This window comes from Leptodactylus fuscus, chromosome 10 (genome assembly GCF_031893055.1).
Source record: "Leptodactylus fuscus isolate aLepFus1 chromosome 10, aLepFus1.hap2, whole genome shotgun sequence".
NCBI lineage: Eukaryota > Metazoa > Chordata > Amphibia > Anura > Leptodactylidae > Leptodactylus > Leptodactylus fuscus.
This window is the reverse complement of record NC_134274.1, coordinates 5,854,553-5,879,054: the sequence shown is the minus strand read 5'-3', so window position 1 is coordinate 5,879,054 and position 24,502 is coordinate 5,854,553. Positions and strand designations below refer to the sequence as shown.

Here is a 24,502-nt window from a genome sequence, read left to right as displayed (position 1 = left end):
CCAACCCTCGCCCTCGGCGTCATGCAGTGAGGTGTCTGGAATCTAACTCCAGCTTTTGGCCCACTGAGCATGCTCGGACCTTTGGAGGTGCTCAGAGACTAAGTCCCATTCTTTCCTTACTAAGCATGCTCGGACCTTTTTGAGCCACTCAGAGGCTAAGTCCCATGTTGCTCATACTGAGCATGATCGGTGACATCATGGCCACCGCCCCTGTTGGGCGGGGACTAGCCTTTATATAGTGTGAGCCGACGCCCGCCCGGTGCTCACACTTTGATACAAATACTTGAGACAGGAGGTCAGGGCCAGGTTCCTGTTAATGGCAGGTTGTCAGTTCTAGGGAACTAGTAAGTATTTCCTTGTCTCTGCCTGGGGGAATCTGTAGGGCCTATTGTACTGTCCATTTGTATTGTGGCTCCAAGCCGTTGTGGAGTCCTTTGTGTTGCTGACAGGGGTGACGTTTAACCCCTGGCAGCCTTTCCTGTGAAGTAGGTGCTTGAGTCTAGCTCTTTGCTGAAGGTTCGCAGACCTCTATTGCTAGGCCTCAATTGGCTTCATCCAGCAGGTATACGCAGGTCTACTTTCCCAGTGAAGTTAACTGGTGAGAGTGTGTTTCAGTCAGTTCACACCAGAACCGCACAAACGCCACTGCCAGTGCAGGTAACTGGTAGTGCGCATTCAGACAGACGGCCGCCCACTGGGGCCTGTGGACCTCACTGCAGGGTTCTGCAGTTTAGCGGTTCTGTTTCTGTTATTATTTTTATATATATATACACAGAACTGTAACAGTGACCTTGTGTCACAGTGTCATCCACAGCGCCCTGCCCTTTTAATGCTGACCTACAGCAGTGAAGACAAATGGTGACTATGGAAACTTGGAGCAAAGCTCTGATGTGTGATACTGTATGCTGAGCTGTGTATCTAATCCTCCGACGTGTGATACTGTTTGCTGAGCTGTATATCTAATCCTCTGGCATGTGATACTGTTTGCTGAGCTGTGTATCTAATTATCCAACATGTGATACTGTTTGCTGAGCTGTATATCTAATCCTCTGGCGTGTGATACTGTTTGCTGAGCTGTGTATCTAATCCTCCAACGTGTGATACTGTTTGCTGAGCTGTATATCTAATCCTCTGGCATGTGATACTGTCTGCGGAGCTGTGTATCTAATCCTCTGATGCGTTTATCTCAGTTTGGATATCAGTATTGGATTGTACATGTGGAATGACCGTGTGTTTAACAGTTGGAATATCAGTGAAAGACTTGCAGGCTTGTATTGGCTAATGCAAGTCATTGTTTAGGTATGTCCGAGAGAGTTGGGACCCAAGCTAAACCCTTCACGGACGCCTGATGTATCTGTGTGCCAAATCTGGTGAAGATCGGCCCAGTCGTTCGGTCGCGCATAGAGAACAGACAAGCAGACACTTATGAATTTCTGTCTTGTTCCATCAGCAGTAATGAGAATTCACAATTGTGTTACAGATTGTACCGTCACCTCTGATGGTACAGATCTCAGGATAATTACAAGTAATATTAGTGTCAGATGTGTCTGACTAGTCATAAATAATTTCATTTTCATATGCAAATTATAAAAAGGAAAGAGCTTCCAGATGAAAATATTACAGGTTATTCTGGTCTAGGGTGGAGAACATGGAGATAAGACCTGAGTGTTGCGTGTCATTTACACTAGTGTTGGTTGGCTAAAGCAGCGGCTTCTCTATTTTTCCACACCTTGACTACGACTCTTTCATAAATGGCTGACCACCATGATGAGAAGAAGCTGCAAAGCTCCTCTCCTACATGCAAAAAACAACAATCGAGTTCCTATTTTCGTCAGGACACCAGTAGAGACTGTGGAGTCTTCTTCCCATTGTAACCATTTGCAGAAACAAAATGTTGCCAATTGTTTACGATATTGGCGTTTCCTTGCCCTTGTACATTCTATCCTCCAAGGGGTATAATCCCAACAAAATTTACAGTATCTCTGTCTCAGAAATCTCCATTTGACCGCTGTGCAATGACAACGAAATAATACCTACAGAAAATAAAGTTTTATTGACAAAAATAACACATTCTACTGTCGACAAGAATTAAAGTGCAAAACCAAATCAGGTGACTAAACATAGAAGACGTTCTCTATCTCTACTGGACTGGAATCCTTATGGCAGCAAAGTTATTTTCCAGCATTGAGGGTCTCAAACTATCAGAAGGCGTGAGATGATGTTGGCACAGATCAGGTATCAGGATAGGAAAGATGAACAAAAAGTGGAGTTTGGAACATTTTGGAAAAAAAAAAGGAGGTGTCAAATGAGCCCAATGACCGACCTCCAAAACGTCCATCATGGGGTTGACACATGTTCGTATTGACTTAAAAGCAGTCATGTATTCTAATATTGGCTAACCCCCCTTTAAAGGGGTTGTGTAGGACTTCAACAACATGGCTGCTTTCTTCTACTCAGAAAGTGACCCCACGTCCATTGGTCACATGGCAATGCCATAAGACTATAGTAAGCCATTCCACATTACATAGGATGCCAAGATCAACCTGCCCATCCCAGAGCCAACAGAAATATGAGCCAAGGACATAAGGAGATGGCGTTTGTTCTATAAGGAGAGCCAAGTGTAAATATTAGCTGTAAGAAGCACCATGTATGGATTAATGGAATGATCCTTCAATCACTAACCCATAACTATAAACATGTGTGTCAAGGATTAGATACACTAGGATCACGAGCCTACACAGTTATAAAATGCCCATACTGTACACAGAATTACATACTGATCACTTTTTTAGCTAAAAGTCACATTTTATAGCTGATGTCCTACAAATGATTTCCTACAACATAAAATGGCACCATTGTTGTACGTATGAAGAAAGATATCCCATTGGTGTGGTATCAAATCCATGGTGAAAGGGGACAGGTGGGTTCTATCACCTTTACCATTGGTGGTCAGATCCTGGATCCATTCTCTACATGAGCACCAAAACAGAGGAACACCTTTAAGGATATGTAGCCCTACTGGGAAGATGAGGTACAAGCCATCAACTCATTGGTTATTCATAACCTAAACATGACAGTTATCGGTAACAATTCAGAAACCCATTTCTCAAGGGTAAGAGAAGACATTTCCATTCTAAGAACAATCTATTTTAGAAGTAGAAATGATGTAACAAGTCAAAGATTGTAAGACAGTCATGATTCATTCATCGGGAATGTCTTGTCGAAAGAGTTTAAATAAAGTGCTAATAGTCAAGGCAACGCTCCAACCGAAGACACCTGGCAAGTTCTCTCCATTAGAGCTTCACCCGTGTATTACAGACACCAGGGAATGTTTACTGAGACGTAATGGCAAGATGGTGGCGATGAAGGATTCACAGCATTCCTAGCTTGGGTTTAGTATTTGATCCATTAAGGAGGTTATTAATAGTCTTCATTAATCGGAGTAAATATCATAATGTACTTAGTCAACAGCTGGATTAGGATTTGGATACTATTATGGGGTGAGATAAGACGCTCCACTGAAGCAGGATGTTTGCTAGAATGAAGAATCCAACATAGTAATATGTCTATTTCATCAAGTAGTCAAGGTCATCCAAGGATGTTGGATCAGACCCCAAAGTCAAGCTGTTCAGAGAAGATCCTTTCCCAAGGATGATGGATCACATCCAGACGTCATGTTGTTCAGAGGAGATCCTTTCCCAAAGTCATCAAAGGATGATGGGTGGCTTCAAAAGTCATGTTCCCACGAGGTCCTTTGGTCCTCAGAAGACAGTCCATCTGTCATTCATGATAATCCAAGATTGACGTAACCCTATAGATCACTATTACTTGCGTGACCAAGTTGGCCTAATCGAGATCCAACAAATCTTTAACATCAGAAGCGGTTGCCACAAAATCACACGTCGTACACTTCCTCATTGATATCAAGGGCGCAGTTGACTTTGCCTTGTAGTTGCTCAATTGAGGCTTTTTTAATTAGATTCCATCCTCTACTTGCCTTTCTCTGAGAAAATTTTCGGAGCAAAGCAGGAGTTTCACAGATAGACACTCTCTTAGTTTTGAGCTCCTCTCCGGGTAAGTCCATTATCACAGATACCTTTTCACAAGCTTCATCCTCATCTTCGTTCTTTTGGAAGACATCAGTAAAGCCCTTAGTTTTTGGCTTGTCTAAATCTTTGCGCTCCTCCACTCTGTCAAATGAGAAGATAATTATTTTTATTTACCTTAATTGTCCCCCATGATTAATTGTAAATGAGAATATTCTAATCCAAAAATTTATTTTAGGTCGCGCTTTAAACTAAGCACTAAGTTATCCATAAAAATGGTGAACGAGTCGTGACAAACCCTTGATTGGCCCTTCGACTTGGGAACCCATACAAGGTTCCAACACAAATGTAGCGAACAATTCCATCTCCTGCCACGACCAGTGGTGGACGTCCCATGCAATCTATATAGAGGTCACTCACCTGAGATACCAAGAGTCTCCTAAACCAAATTCTTTGCCGCTAATGCCAATACGAGACCAGAGAGCCTTGGGCATCTTTCGTTCAAGCATTATAGTGGTGGCCACAACCTGCAAAAAGAATATTTGACTATTAAAGCTTGATAGACAGTGTCACAGGAGATTTACCGAGCTCAATGCAGCACAATTCTGACTCAAATGGTGAGTTTTGGAAAGGGTCTAGAAAAGGAGGCACGTAAGAGAAAAATTGGCAAGATTTAAATTTTACCAAAATTGATACAAAATTTCCAAACAAAAAGATTGGTCTCGAGTGACCCAGTCAAGAGGTGGAATAATGAAAAGTACACCGAAAAATTTACTAAATGTGCTGCAACAAGGCCCAAAAGCCAGGGGGGCCCATAGGTCATCCTTTAACACACATGGTTGGTTAAAATTCTGTGATCTCCTATCTGGTTTACTTGGATCACTGATGGTCTATGAACTGTTTATTTATTCCCCCTGCCCTCTGGTGCACTGGAGTGCGTAGAGTTATGACACACAGAGAAGAGGAGATTAACCCTTTAGTGACAAAATTAGCAGCTGGTCAACCACAAATAGTCAAGGAAGGATTTGGTAAGGGGAATAAATACTATGCGAAGGCATTGATAGGGGATGGGAATGATGGAAAGCTCGAGTCATGTTGTGGAGAAGTCTTCATGGTGGTCTGGGCCAGATAGGTAAAGGGATAGGGGATAGGTAAATGTATGGTTGAGACTTGGCTGATCTCTAGGCCAAATTTTGTACCAGAACAGTGGGCCTTTAGTTTCGATCCTGGTGAAGTCCTGTATGTTACCTTGGGGACCCCTTGACAAGCCACAAAGATCCTTAGGGTTTTTCAAAATCATACATAGGGAATCATTAGACGTTCCCTCTAAGATATACTAGAACTCTCACCTTACTGATGGTCGGTACGTAGAATACTCTAAACAGACAGAACCTCGGTGCAGAAAATGTGCAAATTATACGTTCTCCTAGCCTTTCTCTGCAGTCCTTATACCCATCATTATTACATTACTGCCTCTTCCAGAGTACGTCACATATTACAGATATTTCATCACACTTGATTATAGGTTTCTATCAAGTATAATCATCTTTATAATAATCCATCATTTTAGTTACTTGTAATTCAGATGTCACCGATTATAGCTTCTGTACAATGTGTTACCATACTGTACCTTATTTATCCTGGGTGTAAGTATAGAGTGTGCAGAAGTAACAGTTGGACCTGGGCCCTGGTGCACGAGAGGGCCCTCTGTGACAGGGAGGTCCAAAGCATGGAGACACCTGAATACATTGGGAATAGTCATCTTGAGTGTGTCGTGTTGTTTTGTGGAAGGGAGCAAATCTGTGCTTGGTGGTGTCCATTTTGAAAGCCCCAACCTTGGAACCAAGTCTACTTTTCTAGATGGGAAGAGGTGCATGTGACATCTGATCAAGATACATACATAACCCTCGCAACATGTCACACACAAGATGGAGTTCCCAACCACTATCATTTTTCCAGGTGTCGCCATATTGTTATACCACCCTGTTCTTGGACCCAGGATGTCGCAAATACTGGTAGGAGAACATTACCCAGATCCACCTACCTGAGCTCTCCATAACTCATCTCCTTCATGAGCCACACGCCAGTGAGTGTCCCCCATCATGGCAATGAGAAGATTCAACATAAGGAGCGCAGCGACAACTGCGAAGGCCGAGTACATGACGCTGAACATGAATGGCAGGTCTACCGTGTAATTGGCCGGACCATCGATGATTGTTAGGAAGAGTTCGAAGGTGCTGAAGAGGGACATGGGGTAGTTCATGAATTGTCCCAGTTCTTCGGGGTCCTGGGTTTGAAATATGATGTAAAATGCTGCGAAAGAAAAGAATAAGATCATGATTGATAAAATATTACACATTTGAGCTTTGTGTATGAGGACAATGACTTGTCACTAGATTCCTATAGAGCGATACAAAATGAAATCTCACCTGCGCCGAACCCAAGAATAACCACGGCCATTAGCCAACAAAAGCGTAAAAGGTCTCCAAAGATCATCTGAAATATAGAGTAAAATCTAGAATCAGTTTCAGCAGATATTCCTCTTATGGAAGATGATATTTCTGTTTCTCGTTTACTCTCTCGCGATAGAAGGTAGACCGTTGTCTCTACCAGAGTCGGAAGTAGATTGCCCCAGGAACTTGACAAGGAAACCATTGGTGATGGGTAAGCCTCATAAGATTTGTTTTGCAAGGTTCACACCCAAGTTTCAGCTTGGACTGAGCTCGTTGGGTCCAATTTGGAAGGACTATTATACTCTGGGGTCTGAAGATAGCCAAGACTATAATAATTGAAGATTATGGGGAGGTGCGGAGGTTGTCTGTTCTTCTTTTCCAACATCTGATCTTCACCCAAAGGCTCTTGCAGTTTCATATATCAGAGGGGTCACTTCTGAGAACTAAGACTGGGCCTTAGCAGTCACATGGGATGCATAGACATCTTGATGCGAAAGTCAGCAGCCCCCCCAATTAAACTTGTAATAGAGCAAAATCTACAACTGGACACAAAATATGTGACAATTTACCTTTTGTATCATGATGGTAAATGGTCCAAGCATCTGAAAACCTCGTGTAAAATACAAGATGTAACACCAGCCCAGCACCAATGCCACCGACATAGGAACAACTTCTCCATCACTGTTGGTCAACCTCATGACCAGAACTGCCATCACCATACAGGCAAAAACGATTCTAGAAAAGCAACAGAAGTTTATATGTAACGAACACAAAGAAACCTTAAAGATCAAACAAAACCAAATATTCTATGTTCTTACATGATAATATGAAATGGACCACCAAGAACAGTCTGTCCAAAATATCTTGTGGCTCCCACCCTAACAAGGTCAGGAATCTAAAACATTGAATAGAATCATTAGAAATCATCAGAAATCACAAGAAAGATCATGAATGACGACTTTGAAGGTTTCTTACCAAAAGCAGCAATATAAAAATTGCCCCCAGAACGCTTATAAGTTCCCCAACTAGACGCAGATCATCCTGGTAGGTCTTGTAGGATTCCTGTTGGGATCCAATGGAAAACAGTCATCAAGAAAAGAAAAAGCGAAAATCGAATAATATAAATCTTCATCAATTGATCGTGCACTCACATGAAGAGGTTTTTGCATTAAGATGGTGAAATCTCGAGTATCGTTTGGCTTAGATGGAAGTTCCTTAAGAGGTCGGTAAGTGCAACACATGGTCACGCAGATCATATACAGGACATAGACAGCCGCTAAAAACCAAAAATATGGTCGACCACAGGTCCTCCACTTTAGACTAACAAGTTCTTTCACGGGAGTAAGGTCAAGGATATGGCGGGCCTATAAAAATATTGGGTGGAAAGATCTTGTTAGATAACTCACCGGTCATGTAAGGATAAGAAACAGGTTAAGCCTGATAAACCAATAGACTTACCGCTCTCTTCCTGGAAGATACTACAAGTTCTAGCACCGACTGTTCTTCTCCCCAAGAGTCTATACCAGACAGATCATACAGGACAGAGCTAACGGGGCCAAAATTCCACTGGATCTGTTTCCTTTTATTTAACAGATGCTCGAACATCTGACAAGTCAAGAAGAGATAGAAAAATTTGTCACACATCAAACTTTTTGTTCTTCCAGAACATGATGGAAATTGTTAGTAAATCTTGTAGGACATTCAAAAAGTTACACTTACAACGATATTTCCCTCGGCGGCAGATAATTTGAAGGCTGTAAGACCCATGTAGTTAGGGATCGTCTGAAAGTCCACATCGTTGTCCTCTTCTTTATCGTAGGACAATATGAGGTCAAACATTTGGCATGAAAAAGTCTGGTTAGGTTGTAGGGCCAGGATATGGAGTATGGTGTTTCCTACAAAACAGAAAAGCCATGAGTTACATATTTATTGTAGTCAATATTCAGATTTATTGGTGGACATAAATTACATTAGGTCACCAATGCACCAGATAGGTAGAGCCCACACATTCATTCGAGGTATGTAATTCTCACCACATTTGGAGAGAACTCTGTGCCACCAGGGTGAGGTGCCTTATTGTCTAGTCCTAGTCCCCTTTGCTTGCCATGCCAGAACGCAACCTGCCACAAGGAAGGTATACTCACATGACCCCTAAGACCAATCAGTCGGCCTCAATAGTTTCTGTATGGCATGAGATGGAAAGGGGACCAACTGGACAATGGCTATAGTGATCCTTAAAGGATCCGGGATTTAGAGAGAACGAGAAGAACGACCTCAATTCTCCATTGTCCAGTTGGTCCCCTTTCCATCTTGTACCATAACTGAAGTAGCTCACCTTACCATTGAGACCAAGAAATGGCTGCTGGAGATGGCGTGTGACTTCACTCACATACATCACCAGTTCTTTACCAGAAACTATTGAGCCCAATTGATTGGTCTTAGGGGTCATGTGAGTATACCCTCCTCACGCCAAGTTCAGTTTTGGCATGGTAGGCAAAGGGGACCAGGACTGGACAATAAGGCTCACCACCCTGGTGCCACAGAGTTTGCTCCAAATCCGGGACAACCTCTTTAACGTGATGGTTTAGTAAACAGTTGCAAGAAACTTCCTAATTTTGTGCCCTAAAAAATCAATGGTCTGACTGAATGAGTTCTTAAAATTTGTCCTCACCATAGGAATCTTGAGCCCGAATGCTGGCACCATTCTCGATAAGCAGGCGGACAATGGCCTCATTGCCAGTACAAGCTGCAAAAGACAGAATGTGTTCACCTAAAAAAGGAAAGGAAGAATAGAGTTTGTAAGATATCATGGAGAGAGGATCATAAGAAAAAAATTTAGTAACAAAATTAGGTAAAATTTAAAGAGTGTCACAGTTCGCTGCACTAACCAAAGTAGAACAGGTTGTCTGGGCTGTAACTGAAGAAGCTGCCGATGGCTCGAGGAGAATAGACATCAGCACCTTTATCGATCAATAGTTTCACCAAATTCAAGTTTTGGTTGACAGCAGCGACGTGTAGGGCAGTTTGTCCTATAACAAGAACATATATTTACCACCACTTCTCAGATACCGTCATCCAACGTTCAAGACAGTCAAAAGTGTGGAGAAAAGAGAAGCAGTTAGGCGAGGCCTGCTCTCGGTGGAGATGTTCTTCTCATTTTGAGATACACTTTGTTCCAAAAACATCCATTGTCGTTGCCAAGAGGAGTTTTGCAGGTAGAACAACTTGGTTCTCATACAACCACATTGTATCAAATCAAAAAAGTCAAGGACAACCCTCTGAAACCAAAAAATTACCATGGAACAAAACACCAAAACACGTATCTCACCTTCATATAACGATGAGGCAAAAGGTTGGTTGATGAGGTCGGGTGCAGCTTCTAGAATTACTTCGGCGGCTTCCAGGTTATCATACGAAACGGCCACATGAAGTGCGGTCTCGCCCACGGCTCCTGATAAACAGAATGATCACAATATGGGTATAACACGCCAAATGAAGTCCATCAAGTCCATACAGTCTCCGGCTCGGTCGACCTACCTCTCACGTATAGGTCAATCGAGGAGTACTCCAGCAGTTTTCTGAGACCTGCGACATCATTGTCTTTGGCAGCACAGAGTAAAGGATTCTCCAGGATCCTGGGAAAGACAAGACACTTGTGTCACCAAAAGTGATTGGATCATAAATTTAGAAACTTGAACTTCCGTAGGTCCTAGTCAATGGGGGCTGAAATACAAAAAAGCGTACCCAACCCATGAACAAGGTCCATGTACTTGAAGTTGCAACTCAACAAAGTTTGGACACTTAGTTGCGATATTCAGGCAGTTGTGCAGATCCCAAGTAGGTGGGGATTTTGGACACAGACACATTTGTGATGAAGGTCCTCCCCTTTAGAGTGCCCACCCCTGCTTAACATAGATGGGAGTGTAACATCACAGCAGTATGGAGCGGTGGAGTCTTCAATGGAGACTCCGATGCGGATGTGATTTTAGCCTAAGCTTGGATATGCTGGCCCCTGGCACTTCTTACTGAAGCCCACCAAGTGGAGGATAGTTCATTCAGTGGAGAACTCTGACCTTTTTTTTAAGATATTCTTAATCCCTACTCTGAAAAATTCTCTAAAATCTCTCAAGCGGGTGTTTTGTTTTTTTTCTATTTTCCTGTGCTTGTCTCTGTAATTATTAGTTGTTACTCGTACAGTTGTGAAATGGTTTCTGGCATTGACTCAGCTATGTGACATAGCGTTGGTATACACAAGTAGCTGGCAGTATGATATCGACAAGTTTGGCAAGGAAGTGTTGGATTTTGGCTTGTATTTTGCTGACTCTGTTAGATAAGTGCACATAACGATATTATTTAGTATTATACAAATGTACATTATCTTATGTGCAAGTAGGAGGCCTGTACGTTGTTTCGGGTTCTGGAGGGTGTTAAATCTCAAAATCTCAACACATTCATGGAGTCTTCCAAAATGCAGCTGAACCGCTATGGTGAATTGTGTTGCTGATCTACTTCCGATGCCCAAGTATGCCACCATACTACTTTGCCACATCTGGACCTATAGTAAGAATCTGAGTAGAGTTACGGTAACCTCAAGATTGTTTGGGCCAAACTTTTTCCATAAGAACCTGAATTACTATTAATATTTTGGGGTTTCCTGAGACCCTAGATTATACTAAATGGAGGCAAGTAAACAAACTATCATAATTCACCTTGCCGCATATCTCCTGCACATCTGGCGTTGACGCGTCTCATCTCTCTTGGGTCAAATTGTCAGGACTTTGCAACGCTCCTCTTGGCATCATTCTCTTTAGGTTTGTCCTTGCCTCTGGCTGATGCCTTGCACTTCGGATTGGGCCTTGGCAGTGACCGTGGGGTACATAGCATCAGTTAGAGGACAGAAAAGAATGCCGAGAGTCCATCCAAGAGAGGGGAGGCAAATATAACCATTTCTTATTTTTACTCACCTCTCCTGAGCTTCAAATTATTATAATCTGGGGTCTAAGGAGTCCGAGTATAATAGTAGCACCACCACTGTAGCTGCACCAATACCACCACCAGCTATTGTAACAGCTTATGGGGGTACAGTCACAACAGCTGGTGGTGCTGCTACAGTCACAACAGCTGGTGGTGGTGCTGCTACAGTCATAACAGCTGGTGGTGGTGCTGCTACAGTCACAACAGCTGGTGGTGTTGCTACAGTTATAACAGCTGGTGGTGGTGCTGCTACAGTCACAACAGCTGGTGGTGGTGCTGCTACACTCACAACAGCTGGTGGTGGTGTTGCTACAGTCATAACAGCTGGTGGTGGTGCTGCTACAGTCACAACAGCTGGTGGTGCTGCTGCTACAGTCACAACAGCTGGTGGTGGTGCTGCTACAGTCACAACAGCTGGTGGTGCTGCTGCTACAGTCACAACAGCTGGTGGTGGTGCTGCTACACTCACAACAGCTGCTTCTGGTGGTACTACTAATACTCCTCCTTGTCTTCAAAATATGTTTTCTTCCAGTGAAAATATTAGTAGAATTACACATACTGAGCTTCAGTATTTTCCCTTGTTTGATATATTACTATAATTAGCACGTAGGATAAATGCATGCAAACATCTTGAGAACCCGCAGGCAGAGCCATTACATGAGCCTTAATTCCTTAATACATTTCTGGATTCCTGTTCACATTGCATCACAACACTTGGGCTTGTGTCAAATTGCAATGATAAAAATAACCAGAACCCGTCACATCGGAGCAGAATTTACATAAAGCCATTATAGATCAGGGCTCGCACAGTTATCTAATACCCAATTAGCCCCTCCCACTTCACTAGATAGTCTGATATATCTATACAACAGGTCTACAAGTCTAGAACATGGACTGGGACAATTTTTTTTTCTTAGTCAAGGAGAAATTTTCCATTGAGAATTCTATTCAGCTGCGCAACGTTGGAGGAGTTTCTGGATTCTTATTTTTAGTTTTGCATTTTTGATACGAGCGCCTTACAATCAGAGGAATGCCAGTGATACAGATAACGCCCCGCGCAAAAAACAGGAATCGAACACTGGTTTACATTCATACGAGGTCAGTTTGTAAAGAGCTACATGTCAGTAACTCGTATTCTTAGAGTCTACTTAAGGAAAACCAAAGTCCAAGCAGGTGACCCCACCCCAGGTCCAAGTCTGGTATAAATGAGAGGTGTGCGCTAGCTTCAACAACTTCAATGAACGATGTAGCCCCTTAGACTGGGAGAGCCAAACTCTAAATGGGAAAGTCATATCAGCGTAGTACGGTATTACATTTAATGAAAAACTGGAATATAATAATTACTTATGTACACACAAGTCACGTGAGAGCAAATACTGCACGAGAGACAAAATGTACTCAGTCATCCGTCATACAAAATATGGTGTGAAAATATTCACAAGTACATCTCATAACAGCAAGGACTTCATCAGATCAACAAATAGCAACTTCTACCTGTACTGGGCAATATTCTTGTGTATAGAGGCAGTATTATAGTAGTTATATTCTTGTACATAGGAGTAGTATTATAGTAGTTATATTCTTGTACATAGGAGGAGTATTATAGTAGTTATATTCTTGTACATAGGAGTAGTAGTATAGTAGTTATATTCTTGTACATAGGAGTAGTATTAAAGTAGTTATATTCTTGTACATAGGAGCAGTATTATAGTAGTTATATTCTTGTACATAGGAGTAGTATTATAGTAGTTATATTCTTGTACATAGGAGTAGTAGTATAGTAGTTATATTCTTGTACATAGGAGTAGTATTAAAGTAGTTATATTCTTGTACATAGGAGTAGTATTATAGTAGTTATATTCTTGTACATAGGAGTAGTATTATAGTAGTTATATTCTTGTACATAGGAGGTAGTATTATAGTAGTTATATTCTTGTACATAGGAGTAGTATTATAGTAGTTATATTCTTGTACATAGGGGTAGTATTATAGTAGTTATATTCTTGTACATAGTAGTATTATAGTAGTTATATTCTTGTACATAGGAGTAGTATTATAGTAGTTATATTCTTGTACATAGTAGTATTATAGTAGTTATATTCTTATACATAGGAGTAGTATTATAGTAGTTATATTCTTGTACATAGGAGCAGTATTATAGTAGTTATATTCTTGTACATAGTAGTATTATAGTAGTTATATTCTTGTACATAGGAGTAGTATTATAGTAGTTATATTCTTGTACATAGTAGTATTATAGTAGTTATATTCTTATACATAGGAGTAGTATTATAGTAGTTATATTCTTGTACATAGGAGCAGTATTATAGTAGTTATATTCTTGTACATAGGAGTAGTATTATAGTAGTTATATTCTTGTACATAGGAGGTAGTATTATAGTAGTTATATTCTTGTACATAGGAGTAGTATTATAGTAGTTATATTCTTGTACATAGGGGTAGTATTATAGTAGTTATATTCTTGTACATAGTAGTATTATAGTAGTTATATTCTTGTACATAGGAGTAGTATTATAGTAGTTATATTCTTGTACATAGTAGTATTATAGTAGTTATATTCTTATACATAGGAGTAGTATTATAGTAGTTATATTCTTGTACATAGGAGCAGTATTATAGTAGTTATATTCTTGTACATAGGAGTAGTATTATAATAGTTATATTCTTGTACATAGGAGGTAGTATTATAGTAGTTATATTCTTGTACATAGGAGTAGTATTATAGTAGTTATATTCTTGTACATAGGAGCAGTATTATAGTAGTTATATTCTTGTACATAGGAGGTAGTATTATAGTAGTTATATTCTTGTACATAGGAGTAGTATTATAGTAGTTATATTCTTGTACATAGGAGTAGTATTATAGTAGTTATATTCTTGTACATAGGAGTAGTATTATAGTAGTTATATTCTTGTACATAGGAGGTAGTATTTTAGTAGTTATATTCTTGTACATAGGAGTAGTATTATAGTAGTTATATTGTTGTAGGTAGGAGCAGTATTATAGTAGTTATATTCTTGTACATAGGAGCAGTATTATAGTAGTTATATTCTTGTACATAGGAGTAGTATTATAGTAGTTATATTCTTGTACATAGGAGTAGTATTATAGTTGTTATATTCTTGTACATAGGAGGTAGTATTATAGTAGTTATGTTCTTGTACATAGGAGCAGTATTATAGTAGTTATATTCTTGTACATAGTAGTATTATAGTAGTTATATTCTTGTACATAGGAGTAGTATTATAGTAGTTATATTCTTGTACATAGTAGTATTATAGTAGTTATATTCTTATACATAGGAGTAGTATTATAGTAGTTATATTCTTGTACATAGGAGCAGTATTATAGTAGTTATATTCTTGTACATAGGAGTAGTATTATAGTAGTTATATTCTTGTACATAGGAGGTAGTATTATAGTAGTTATATTCTTGTACATAGGAGTAGTATTATAGTAGTTATATTCTTGTACATAGGAGCAGTATTATAGTAGTTATATTCTTGTACATAGGAGGTAGTATTATAGTAGTTATATTCTTGTACATAGGAGTAGTATTATAGTAGTTATATTCTTGTACATAGGAGTAGTATTATAGTAGTTATATTCTTGCACATAGGAGGTAGTATTTTAGTAGTTATATTCTTGTACATAGGAGTAGTATTATAGTAGTTATATTGTTGTAGGTAGGAGCAGTATTATAGTAGTTATATTCTTGTACATAGGAGCAGTATTATAGTAGTTATATTCTTGTACATAGGAGTAGTATTATAGTAGTTATATTCTTGTACATAGGAGTAGTATTATAGTTGTTATATTCTTGTACATAGGAGGTAGTATTATAGTAGTTATGTTCTTGTACATAGGAGCAGTATTATAGTAGTTATATTCTTGTACATAGTAGTATTATAGTAGTTATATTCTTGTACATAGGAGTAGTATTATAGTAGTTATATTCTTGTACATAGGAGTAGTATTATAGTAGTTATATTCTTGTACATAGGAGCAGTATTATAGTTGTTATATTCTTGTACATAGGAGTAGTATTATAGTAGTTATATTCTTGTACATAGGAGTAGTATTATAGTAGTTATATTCTTGTACATAGGAGTAGTATTATAGTAGTTATATTCTTGTACATAGGAGTAGTATTATAGTAGTTATATTCTTGTACATAGGAGTACTATTATAGTAGTTATATTCTTGTACATAGGAGTAGTATTATAGTAGTTATATTCTTGTACATAGGAGCAGTATTATAGTAGTTATATTCTTGTACATAGGAGTAGTATTATAGTAGTTATATTCTTGTACATAGGAGTAGTATTATAGTAGTTATATTCTTGTACATAGGAGCAGTATTATAGTAGTTATATTCTTGTACATAGGAGCAGTATTATAGTAGTTATATTCTTGTACATAGGAGCAGTATTATAGTAGTTATATTCTTGTACGTAGGAGCAGTATTATAGTAGCTATATTTTTGTATATATGGGGCAGTATTATAGAAGGGAGGGTTGTAGCATTTAGTTATTCTCTGTGTAAGTGATATAATTACATATATCACTAATTTCTCTTTATTGACCTCTCAGACTTGTATAATTATTCATTAAGAGTTTTCCTTCCTGAAAGTCATGACTTTGCTATTCCTTCCCATCTAGTAATACCAGCAGTATATTCTGAAGTCTTTGTGTTACTTGTGGCTTTTAGTAGAACAGATATGTGTTTGTCTTTACAATAACCCAAAATGTTCTCTGCTGATAAAAGCAAAAAGGTAATACGATTTCTCTTCCCTGGAGTTGGATCATTCTAAGTAACAAATCAGGGCTGTTTGAACCATAAGATCAAGGACCGAGGGTGCAGCCATACTAAGTCCTAGGGTTGCATGGGGGCCGCCCTTCAGCCACCATAGAGCAAAGTGGACAATCCCGTCATTTTGGGGGCTGTTCCTCGGTTCTGGTCGGCAGTGATTTCATATTTAGTCTTCTCACACATCACTCCTTATAAACACTTGTCTTGAATGTCAAATGTCCAGACTGGCAATGTTATTACCGCACTAAATAAACAACATGATCTGTAAGCCGATCCTTACCTGGAATGTAATTCTCCTCAAAGTATTAAGACAGATTTAAAGGGACCTTTTTCACTAAATAGGCGCACAATAAGCTGATTTGTAGAGTAAACCTGTGTCTGTAAGGCACCTGACTGAAGCACAAGCCCTCCCCCATCGCTGTGTGTGCAATAGGATCCCAGGAATATTATCCTGCCGCCTTAGCCTAGCCCTGCTCCCTCAGCCACATAAAATACATCCAAGACTGTTCGCTTAAAGGGGTTCTCCACCTGGCAAAAATTATCTGCCAATACGTCCACAGCAGTGCTAAATCCTCACTATATGCCATGTGGCAGATTCCCCCAGAGCCATTAGAGGGAGCTGGTCCTGGCAACTTCAGGACCACTATCAATGAAGAAGGGGGGGAGACAAAACTGGAGAAAACTGTGAACAACACAGGACACAGAGTCCAGCCTCTGGTGCACATTAGACTATAACCATTGCCTGTAGCTGAAGAAACTGCATATTGTCTACATAGAAGTTCCAAGGTTTCACTTGAAGACTTGGAGAGTGAGGAGAGGGAGACTTCTTCCCCACAGGAGTTCAATATCTGCTTTTCTAGGTCTTATAAAAGACTTTCTGACATCACTACATGTCATTACACATCCATAGAGGCTGCCATTTTGTCCATTATAGGTTGCCATCGAGGTGTCATTTGCTAAGCAGAGGGTTAATGTTTGCTCTACTCTTACATCTTACAACATTCACATTTGCTCACTCAATGCAGCAGCTTATTCCAAAAACCATTGTGCAATGTACAGTCTACAGCACACCGGTGACCCAGCACGTGGAGCCTAAAGTATTTCAGGCACAATGTCATACGAGGGAGTTTGGATGGGTTATTATGAAAGAAAAGTGCACAAAAATGCAACTTTAAGGGGGTTCAAGTACTCATGAGATGTGTCAACACTGATGCTAAGGGAAAGTCCTGATCTCTGCAGATACATTGTAACCAACCAATGTTTGAAGGGATACAATGGGCAATGGGGCCACTTTTCTCATCTATCTACCCTTTAGCTTCTGCAAGCGGAGCTGAACTTCACAATGGAGAGGCTACGATTCACCAACTCTCAGAGTGACCACAGGTGGTGGCAGGGGCCGGAGAGATACCAATGTCTACCACCAAATGATCAGACAAAAATGCAGCCACCAGAAAATCATCTACAGAGAAACCTCTCCAAAAGAACATCTCTTTGAGAAGACCACCTTCTTACCAAGACCACCAACCATTTTATTTGAGAAGATCACCTGTCTAGAAGACCACATTTTGATGAAATTTTGGGTGTCCATCTCAAGGAGGTTTCACTGTAGTTTGTAAACCATAAAGCTTAGGCATTGATGTCGGAGGGTTTGGTCAACTTAGCTCATCTATGGCCGCCTATATGTTAATCAGTAGGTGCTATATTGGGTGTTTACTTCTTTCTGGCCATATTCCTGCCTCACAATACCCCATAAAATAGAATATGATGGTTGGAACAGGCCGATAGCAGCAATAAGTTCTGCTTATAAAATAGATAGCGCTGCGTTTATGACTTTCACCCATAATGGCCCCATATAAAGCAAGTGTGTGAACTCTGTCAAGACCAGTGAAATTTATATTACCCTGTACAAGAAAACAAAGCAAAAAACAAAAGACAGTAGCCCAAATGGGTAAGCCGTGGACCCAGAGTCCTGGCCTATAGACCAGTGTTTAAAAAAAAGTCAACAGAGAGGAACAATAATGTCTTTGGATGGAAGGAAGGGTCCAAATTGGAGCGTGCGGGATCATAAATCACTATTACACTCTGGATGTCTCCTCAAGTGCAGACAAAATAAACACATCCTCCTCTTCCTCACCTCTCCTGGGCCACCACTTATTGTTCTCCGGGGGCTAATAATAGCACCTCCAGATCTATCCAAACAAGTTGGGTACGAACCTCACAAATGTTTACAGATCAAATCTTGTACAGTTCACCTATCTCTAGTGCCAACGTATTGCCCGACTCCTTAACAGGCTTCTAGTTGTAACGTTACAGGATATGTTGGCATCCATTGCCCAGAACCCATTAGCACATGGTACGTCTTGGCTACTGTAAGATACGGCTGCACTACAGAAAGGTTGGAAGTTTTTGGAATCATCTGACAACTGGTTCTAGATCTACAAGAGCTTTAGATATTGCAAATATATTTGATTTTCCTATTTTTAGACATTGTCCTCCGTCCGCTCATAAACTAGGCGCTCGGCTTCTCACACACTGGGAATATCTCCCGCATTAAACTCCTCAAACACTCTCAGCATCTTAAACACTTCCGAGCTTATCTTTACAACCATCCAAGTGGCCAAATGTGATCCGCTGATGCCAGCAAGGAGAAGGAGAAAAACTGCAGCATCTAGAGAGGAGCAGAAGATGAGAAGACATAGGAGGAGAAAAGCAGAAGGGTCAAAATGTGGGGAAAGAAGAAGTGAAGTGCAGGAACTGGAGAGGAAGAAAAGGGAGCCAAGCGGAGGATCTAGCTAGGGAGGAGGAAGAGGAAGGAAAGTGCAGGAGCCAACCAGGGAAGAGGGAGCGAAGCACAGGAGCCAACCAGAGAGGAGGAAGAGGAAGGAAAGTACAGGAACCAACGAGAGAAGAGGAAGAGGAAGGAAAGCACAGGAGCCAACCAGAGAGGAAGGAGAGTGCAGGAGCCAACCAGAGAGGAGGAAGAGGAAGGAAAGTACAGGAATCAACGAGAGAAGAGGAAGAGGAAGGAAAGCACAGGAGCCAACCAGAGAGGAGGAAGAGGAAGGAAAGTACAGGAGCCAACCAGAGAGGAGGAAGAGGAAGGAAAGTACAGGAACCAACGAGAGAAGAGGAAGAGGAAGGAAAGCACAGGAGCCAACCAGAGAGGAAGGAGAGTGCAGGAGCCAACCAGAGAGGAGGAAGAGGAAGGAAAGTACAGGAACCAACGAGAGAAGAGGAAGAGGAAGGAAAGCACAGGAGCCAACCAGAGAGGAAGGAGAGTGCAGGAGCCAACCAGAGAGGAGGAAGAGGAAGGAAAGTACAGGAATCAACGAGAGAAGAGGAAGAGGAAGGAAAGCACAGGAGCCAACCAGAGAGGAGGAAGAGGAAGGAAAGTACAGGAGCCAACCAGAGAGGAGGAAGAGGAAGGAAAGTACAGGAGCCAACCAGAGAGGAGGAAGAGGAAGGAAAGTACAGGAGCCAACCAGAGAGGAGGAAGAGGAAGGAAAGTACAGGAGCCAACCAGAGAGGAGGAAGAGGAAGGAAAGTACAGGAGCCAACCAGAGAGGAGGAAGAGGAAGGAAAGTACAGGAGCCAACCAGAGAGGAGGAAGAGGAAGGAAAGTACAGGAACCAACGAGAGAAGAGGAAGAGGGAGCAAAGCACAGGAGCCAACCAGAGAGGAGGAAGAGGAAGGAAAGTACAGGAGCCAACCAGAGAGGAGGAAGAGGAAGGAGAGTGCAGGAGCCAATCAGAGAGGAGGAAGAGGAAGGAGAGTGCAGGAGCCAATCAGAGAGGAGGAAGAGGAAGGAAAGTGCAAGAGCCAACCAGAGAGGAGGAAGAGGAAGGAAAGTGCAAGAGCCAACCAGAGAGGAGGAAGGAAAGTGCAAGAGCCAACCAGAGAGGAGGAAAAGGGATTGAAGCGCAGGAGGCAGATAGTATGAACAGAAGAAGTGGAGAATAGGAGAAGACAGGACCCAGAGAGGATGGACATTAAGTGTTTCACATTTCCTCCTTAAAGCAGTGGTGCAGGAGCTGGAGAGTATTGTAAGACCTGGTGAAGCCATTTATAGGGATTATTGCCGTGTAATAGAATAACAATCCGATGAATTTCTTCTGATCTTATCTCCACCTAATGATGCTCAGTCTGTACGTGTGAACAGTGCCAGATCTGTGTCATGCAGATGTTATTATCCTGCGCTCAGACTTGGTGTCCTGGGATTACACCTATCTGGCATCTCTATCCCCTCCCTGACACTCAGCATTGGGCTGCTGTTATGGAGACACCGGTAAATACTTCAGGCTGCCAAAACTCGGGGCTCGTAATTGAAGCATTTACTGACACATTACCAGGCTCCACAAACCCAAGCAGCGAGTAGAGAAATCTTACCCATCTATCCAGCATTAGGGAATAAGATAAGTAGCAATGTCCTAATACAATGTTACAGGCTGAATTCCCTGTCCATGCAGCTACTTTGCAGGGGCCATTCTGCGTGAGCGTATTCTCATAATGCAGATTAGAAAATACATGGGTGCATCTTTCCAGAAACAGCGCCACATCTGACCACAGGTTGTATGCAGAACTGGACCATGCAAGTACTTACCAAGAACGGCGCCAAGAGTGGCTATGCTTGGTATTGCAGCTCAGTGCCATGCACATCGTAGCTGGGCGGTCAGTGAGGCGTTACACAGTCCACAGTCTGCAGATGAGGAGGGTGCCGTGTATTTTAGTGTTTCCTGTATTAGTATGCGGGAAGAAATCCTGACAATGTTTACATCCCACTAATATGGCCGATCTGGGAGAACATTGATGCTATCAGCCTGTCCCTAATGTACCTGGGTGAGGTGAAATACCTTGTTCCTATTAGTCACAGCTCATTAGTAAAGCAACCGAGGTCTAACATGTTATAGGTAGGTCACAGGTTGTAACAGAACAAGAACATCTCCGAGCCGGGGAACTACAAGTCACAGAAAATCAGTCTTAGTTATAGAGACCAGACCAATCTTTATATTTTCCAACTATGTATCCTCCAGGGATTCCAGCACATAATACAGATCTGGATACTCATGGCCAATTCTTAGAACAGTCATCGATATCAGATGGTTGGGGGTCCGACACCCAGCACCCTTACCGATCAGCCATTGTGGGTGTATGGTCTGCACAGTGTATACAACTGGAAGCAGACCGCTCCATACGCTGTAGTGGGGATACTGCTGATCCTCTTTCCATTTGCTTGGCCCCACTAAGTGCGGGAATCAGACATGGAGCAACGCAAAGATGAAACCCAGTTCTTGGTGTGCACTCAGTTGTTGGCGCGCAGTTCCAGAGAAGGGGCATTTAGCAGTCTAGAATGGCAAGTTCGGAGGAGCCCACAGGGTAGCCCCAGAGGACTGCATGATGGTATCTTGGTTCCAAGTACATGGATGGTGAAGCCAGTCAGCAAACTGGTACAAAGTGAGCCAGGTTCAAAAGTTTCCAGTTCTGCCAAAACTAAAATTTTGGGGGTTTGCAACCCATGAACCACTATTATAGTCTGGGGTCTACAGAGACTTCAGATTACACCAATAATGCGGCCCAAAATTGAACTACTGGGCAAACATCATGAGCGTTCCTGTGTGATGGAGAGGGGAGACTTGCATGGGCCAGACTGCCGAAGAGTAACAGCGACAGTAACCTTAAACTAACAAGACGGGAGATGTTTTTTTTTCCCAAACCCTGCACCTTGTAAGTTGTTTTGGTGGGACCAGAACTTTTAGCTTCGCGGTTCTGGTGACATTGCGTCCTCCGTGGCCCCTGTAGGTACATCCATGCATTTTATTTGCAGTCATACGGTTATATGAAGTTGCAGCTACAGGGATACTTTTGTATCCCAAATTACATTTAATATCCCAGGTTCCCAGGGGCCAATGATGTCCACCAGATGGCTTGTAAACCTCCACGGTGGAGCGTCAGGAGAGGGGAGGGAAGGTAAGACTGTTTATTATATTTCTGCAACTTCCCTGGACCTTCACTTACTATTCTCTGGGGTCTAAAGAGATATATAATCGTGGTAGGTGTTTGACAAACTCCAAAATGTCTTGGCTGCAGATTTTTTGAAAAATATGTAACAAAGTCGCATTACAAATTTGATCTCGATAGACAGTTTGCTGCAACATGAAGTCGTGTTTGGTGCACACACATCTGTCCCGACAACCAGCTAAGACCTGACATTAGAGTCCGGGACCCTCAGCTGGTCCAGAAAACCTTCTTACACTTGACATAAAGAAAATCTGTGGCTGTTAAGAAACTACAACCCCCAGTATATTCTGACAGCTCTTAGTGGCAGCTAACATGTTACATCCATGGTCATTGCCTGGTGACAACATGTCCCAATACCGTGCAGTCAGTCCTAAAGTCCCACCAACATTTTACATTAGTGATTGGCAACTTGGGACTCTGCTGAGAAACTACTCTCCAAACCACTGTTTTCGGACTTGTTTGGTCAACTCTGACATGTCCATTGCTATGTGATTCCAATCACTCACATTGGTGAAGGAGTCGTAGGATGGCACAGCGATCTTTGGCCAGAGTTGCCTGCGTAGGAACCAAGTGACACCCAGTCTTGTAACCCAACATCTTAATCATTTGTCCGTTTCCTACTCACCGTTTCTGCTGCAACATGTGGATTTCATCCAGCTCCATCCACTCCGGTGCTCGGCTCTGGATCTGACTCTTAATCCCGTTCCATACATTACTGGTGATCCCGGCCGTCTTGTCACAGTAAAAAAGCTCCATTGCTAAATCACCTTCACTCTTAAGAAAATAAAAAAAAACCTCTTCACCCTCCTCCTGACTACTTCAAATATTGTCCCAGCAAACAAGTCTCAGATTTCCTTACTTCATCCTAATCTGATGTAAAACACTCTTGGGGGTCTCAGATTGTTCTAGGCGCCCATAGAAGATTCTGGGAAGTGACAAAAAGTTTAGTGGGAAACCTGGAATGAAAAAAATTCTAAAATGATTCTAAGACTTCTCCGAATTGGCTACAATGCTAAAGGCTTGGAAAAATACAAATCCAAGTTCTTTAAGGCTTCCTTGTGGAGCTTCAGCTCCTTGGAGGAAACGTCAAAAAGTTTAGAAGAAAACTTGGATTAAAAAAATTGTAAAATGAAGATTCCAAAAGTTTTAGAATCCTCGAAACTTGCTACAATGTAACAACAAAACAGATCTCTGAGGCTTCCTTGAGGAGCTCGGGCTCCTTGGAGATCACTGACACAGGGCTGGATGTTGGGCTAAATTAAAAACTATCTCCTTATGCTGTAATTACAAGGAGGCAGAGACTTGGGAGGTTTCGTCTACCTGTGTCTTAGAGGAAGGATCACACACCTACTGAGACAATTAAAGAGATAGCTGCTCTATAGAATAGCAAACACAGCCCTGCTGACCAAATAAGAGTGGGAAGGAGGGTCACTCAGCTTTGTGTCCAGGGATGGGGGCTGGGAGACCAAAAACAGGGGGGGGGGGGGGGTATTTGCTGTTCTATGTACATATGAGAAGATAATATAATATAGAGGTAGCAGAGTGGAACCTGTTATATAACTTTGAACATGAACAATGTCAGCTCTGCTATATCTATATATCGGATACAAGCTATATTTGGCCTTACAGTTGGCTTTAATGAGGTCTGCGGTATTTTTACACTGAGAAATAGGGTTTCCTTGAATAGAACGGAACTGCAATACCGGAGATGACCATTAGATAAGTGTGGCGCTGTTTCTATAAAAATAGCAGAATGGTTTTCTAAACCTGGAAGACAAATGAAGTTGCTTCCGATTTGGAGGACTAAAAAATTTAGGATCCTCTATGGACACTAAGTAAAGACCACTATACTGGCACAGGGGCCGAATCCTTTCCATGTAACAAGGTGAGAGCCCGCACGGCCTTGCATCAGTTCATAGCAAAGGTGTTGGATGGGGCTGAGGTCAGGACTGAGCGACTATAAGACCAGGATCAGTCCCCACACAATAGACTGATAAAGTCCATGGAAAGTGAGAGCTGACACAGAACATGGCTTTACATCACTATAATATTTTTATTGAAAGACAATATCATAAAACCAAAGGCCGTCTCCTTTGTCCAACAAGTAGTCAGAAGGAATAAACAAGATGCCAAATGGTCGGCGATTTCCAAGGATATAATTTGCAGTTAAAAAATCTTCA

General features: G+C 41.5%; 1 protein-coding gene across 1 annotated transcript; it reads right to left on the bottom strand.

The window, feature by feature from the left end:
* Positions 1-3,895: 3,895 nt before the first annotated feature.
* Positions 3,896-23,078, bottom strand: LOC142183381 (transient receptor potential cation channel subfamily V member 6-like). The gene is made up of 15 exons (XM_075258456.1): positions 22,948-23,078; positions 10,037-10,134; positions 9,828-9,950; positions 9,388-9,528; positions 9,171-9,269; positions 8,219-8,394; positions 7,958-8,104; positions 7,651-7,863; positions 7,475-7,561; positions 7,318-7,394; positions 7,069-7,234; positions 6,476-6,542; positions 6,091-6,359; positions 4,467-4,573; positions 3,896-4,190 (listed from the first exon to the last, which is right to left on the bottom strand). Exons 1-15 carry the CDS (start codon positions 23,076-23,078, stop codon positions 3,896-3,898), a joined length of 2,196 nt encoding a protein of 731 aa, XP_075114557.1.
* Between the last annotated feature and the right edge of the window lie 1,424 nt (positions 23,079-24,502).

Bases quoted from the DNA above. Each gene is read 5' to 3' on its own strand.
- LOC142183381 (XM_075258456.1), bottom strand. From the start codon at position 23,078: ATGGAGCTTTTTTACTGTGACAAGACGGCCGGGATCACCAGTAATGTA. The intron at 9,951-10,036 runs GTAGGTCGACCG...TCTGTTTATCAG, and splicing joins GATTGACCTATACGTGAGAG to GAGCCGTGGGCGAGACCGCA. The intron at 8,105-8,218 runs GTAAGTGTAACT...TTGACTTGTCAG, and splicing joins CCGCCGAGGGAAATATCGTT to ATGTTCGAGCATCTGTTAAA.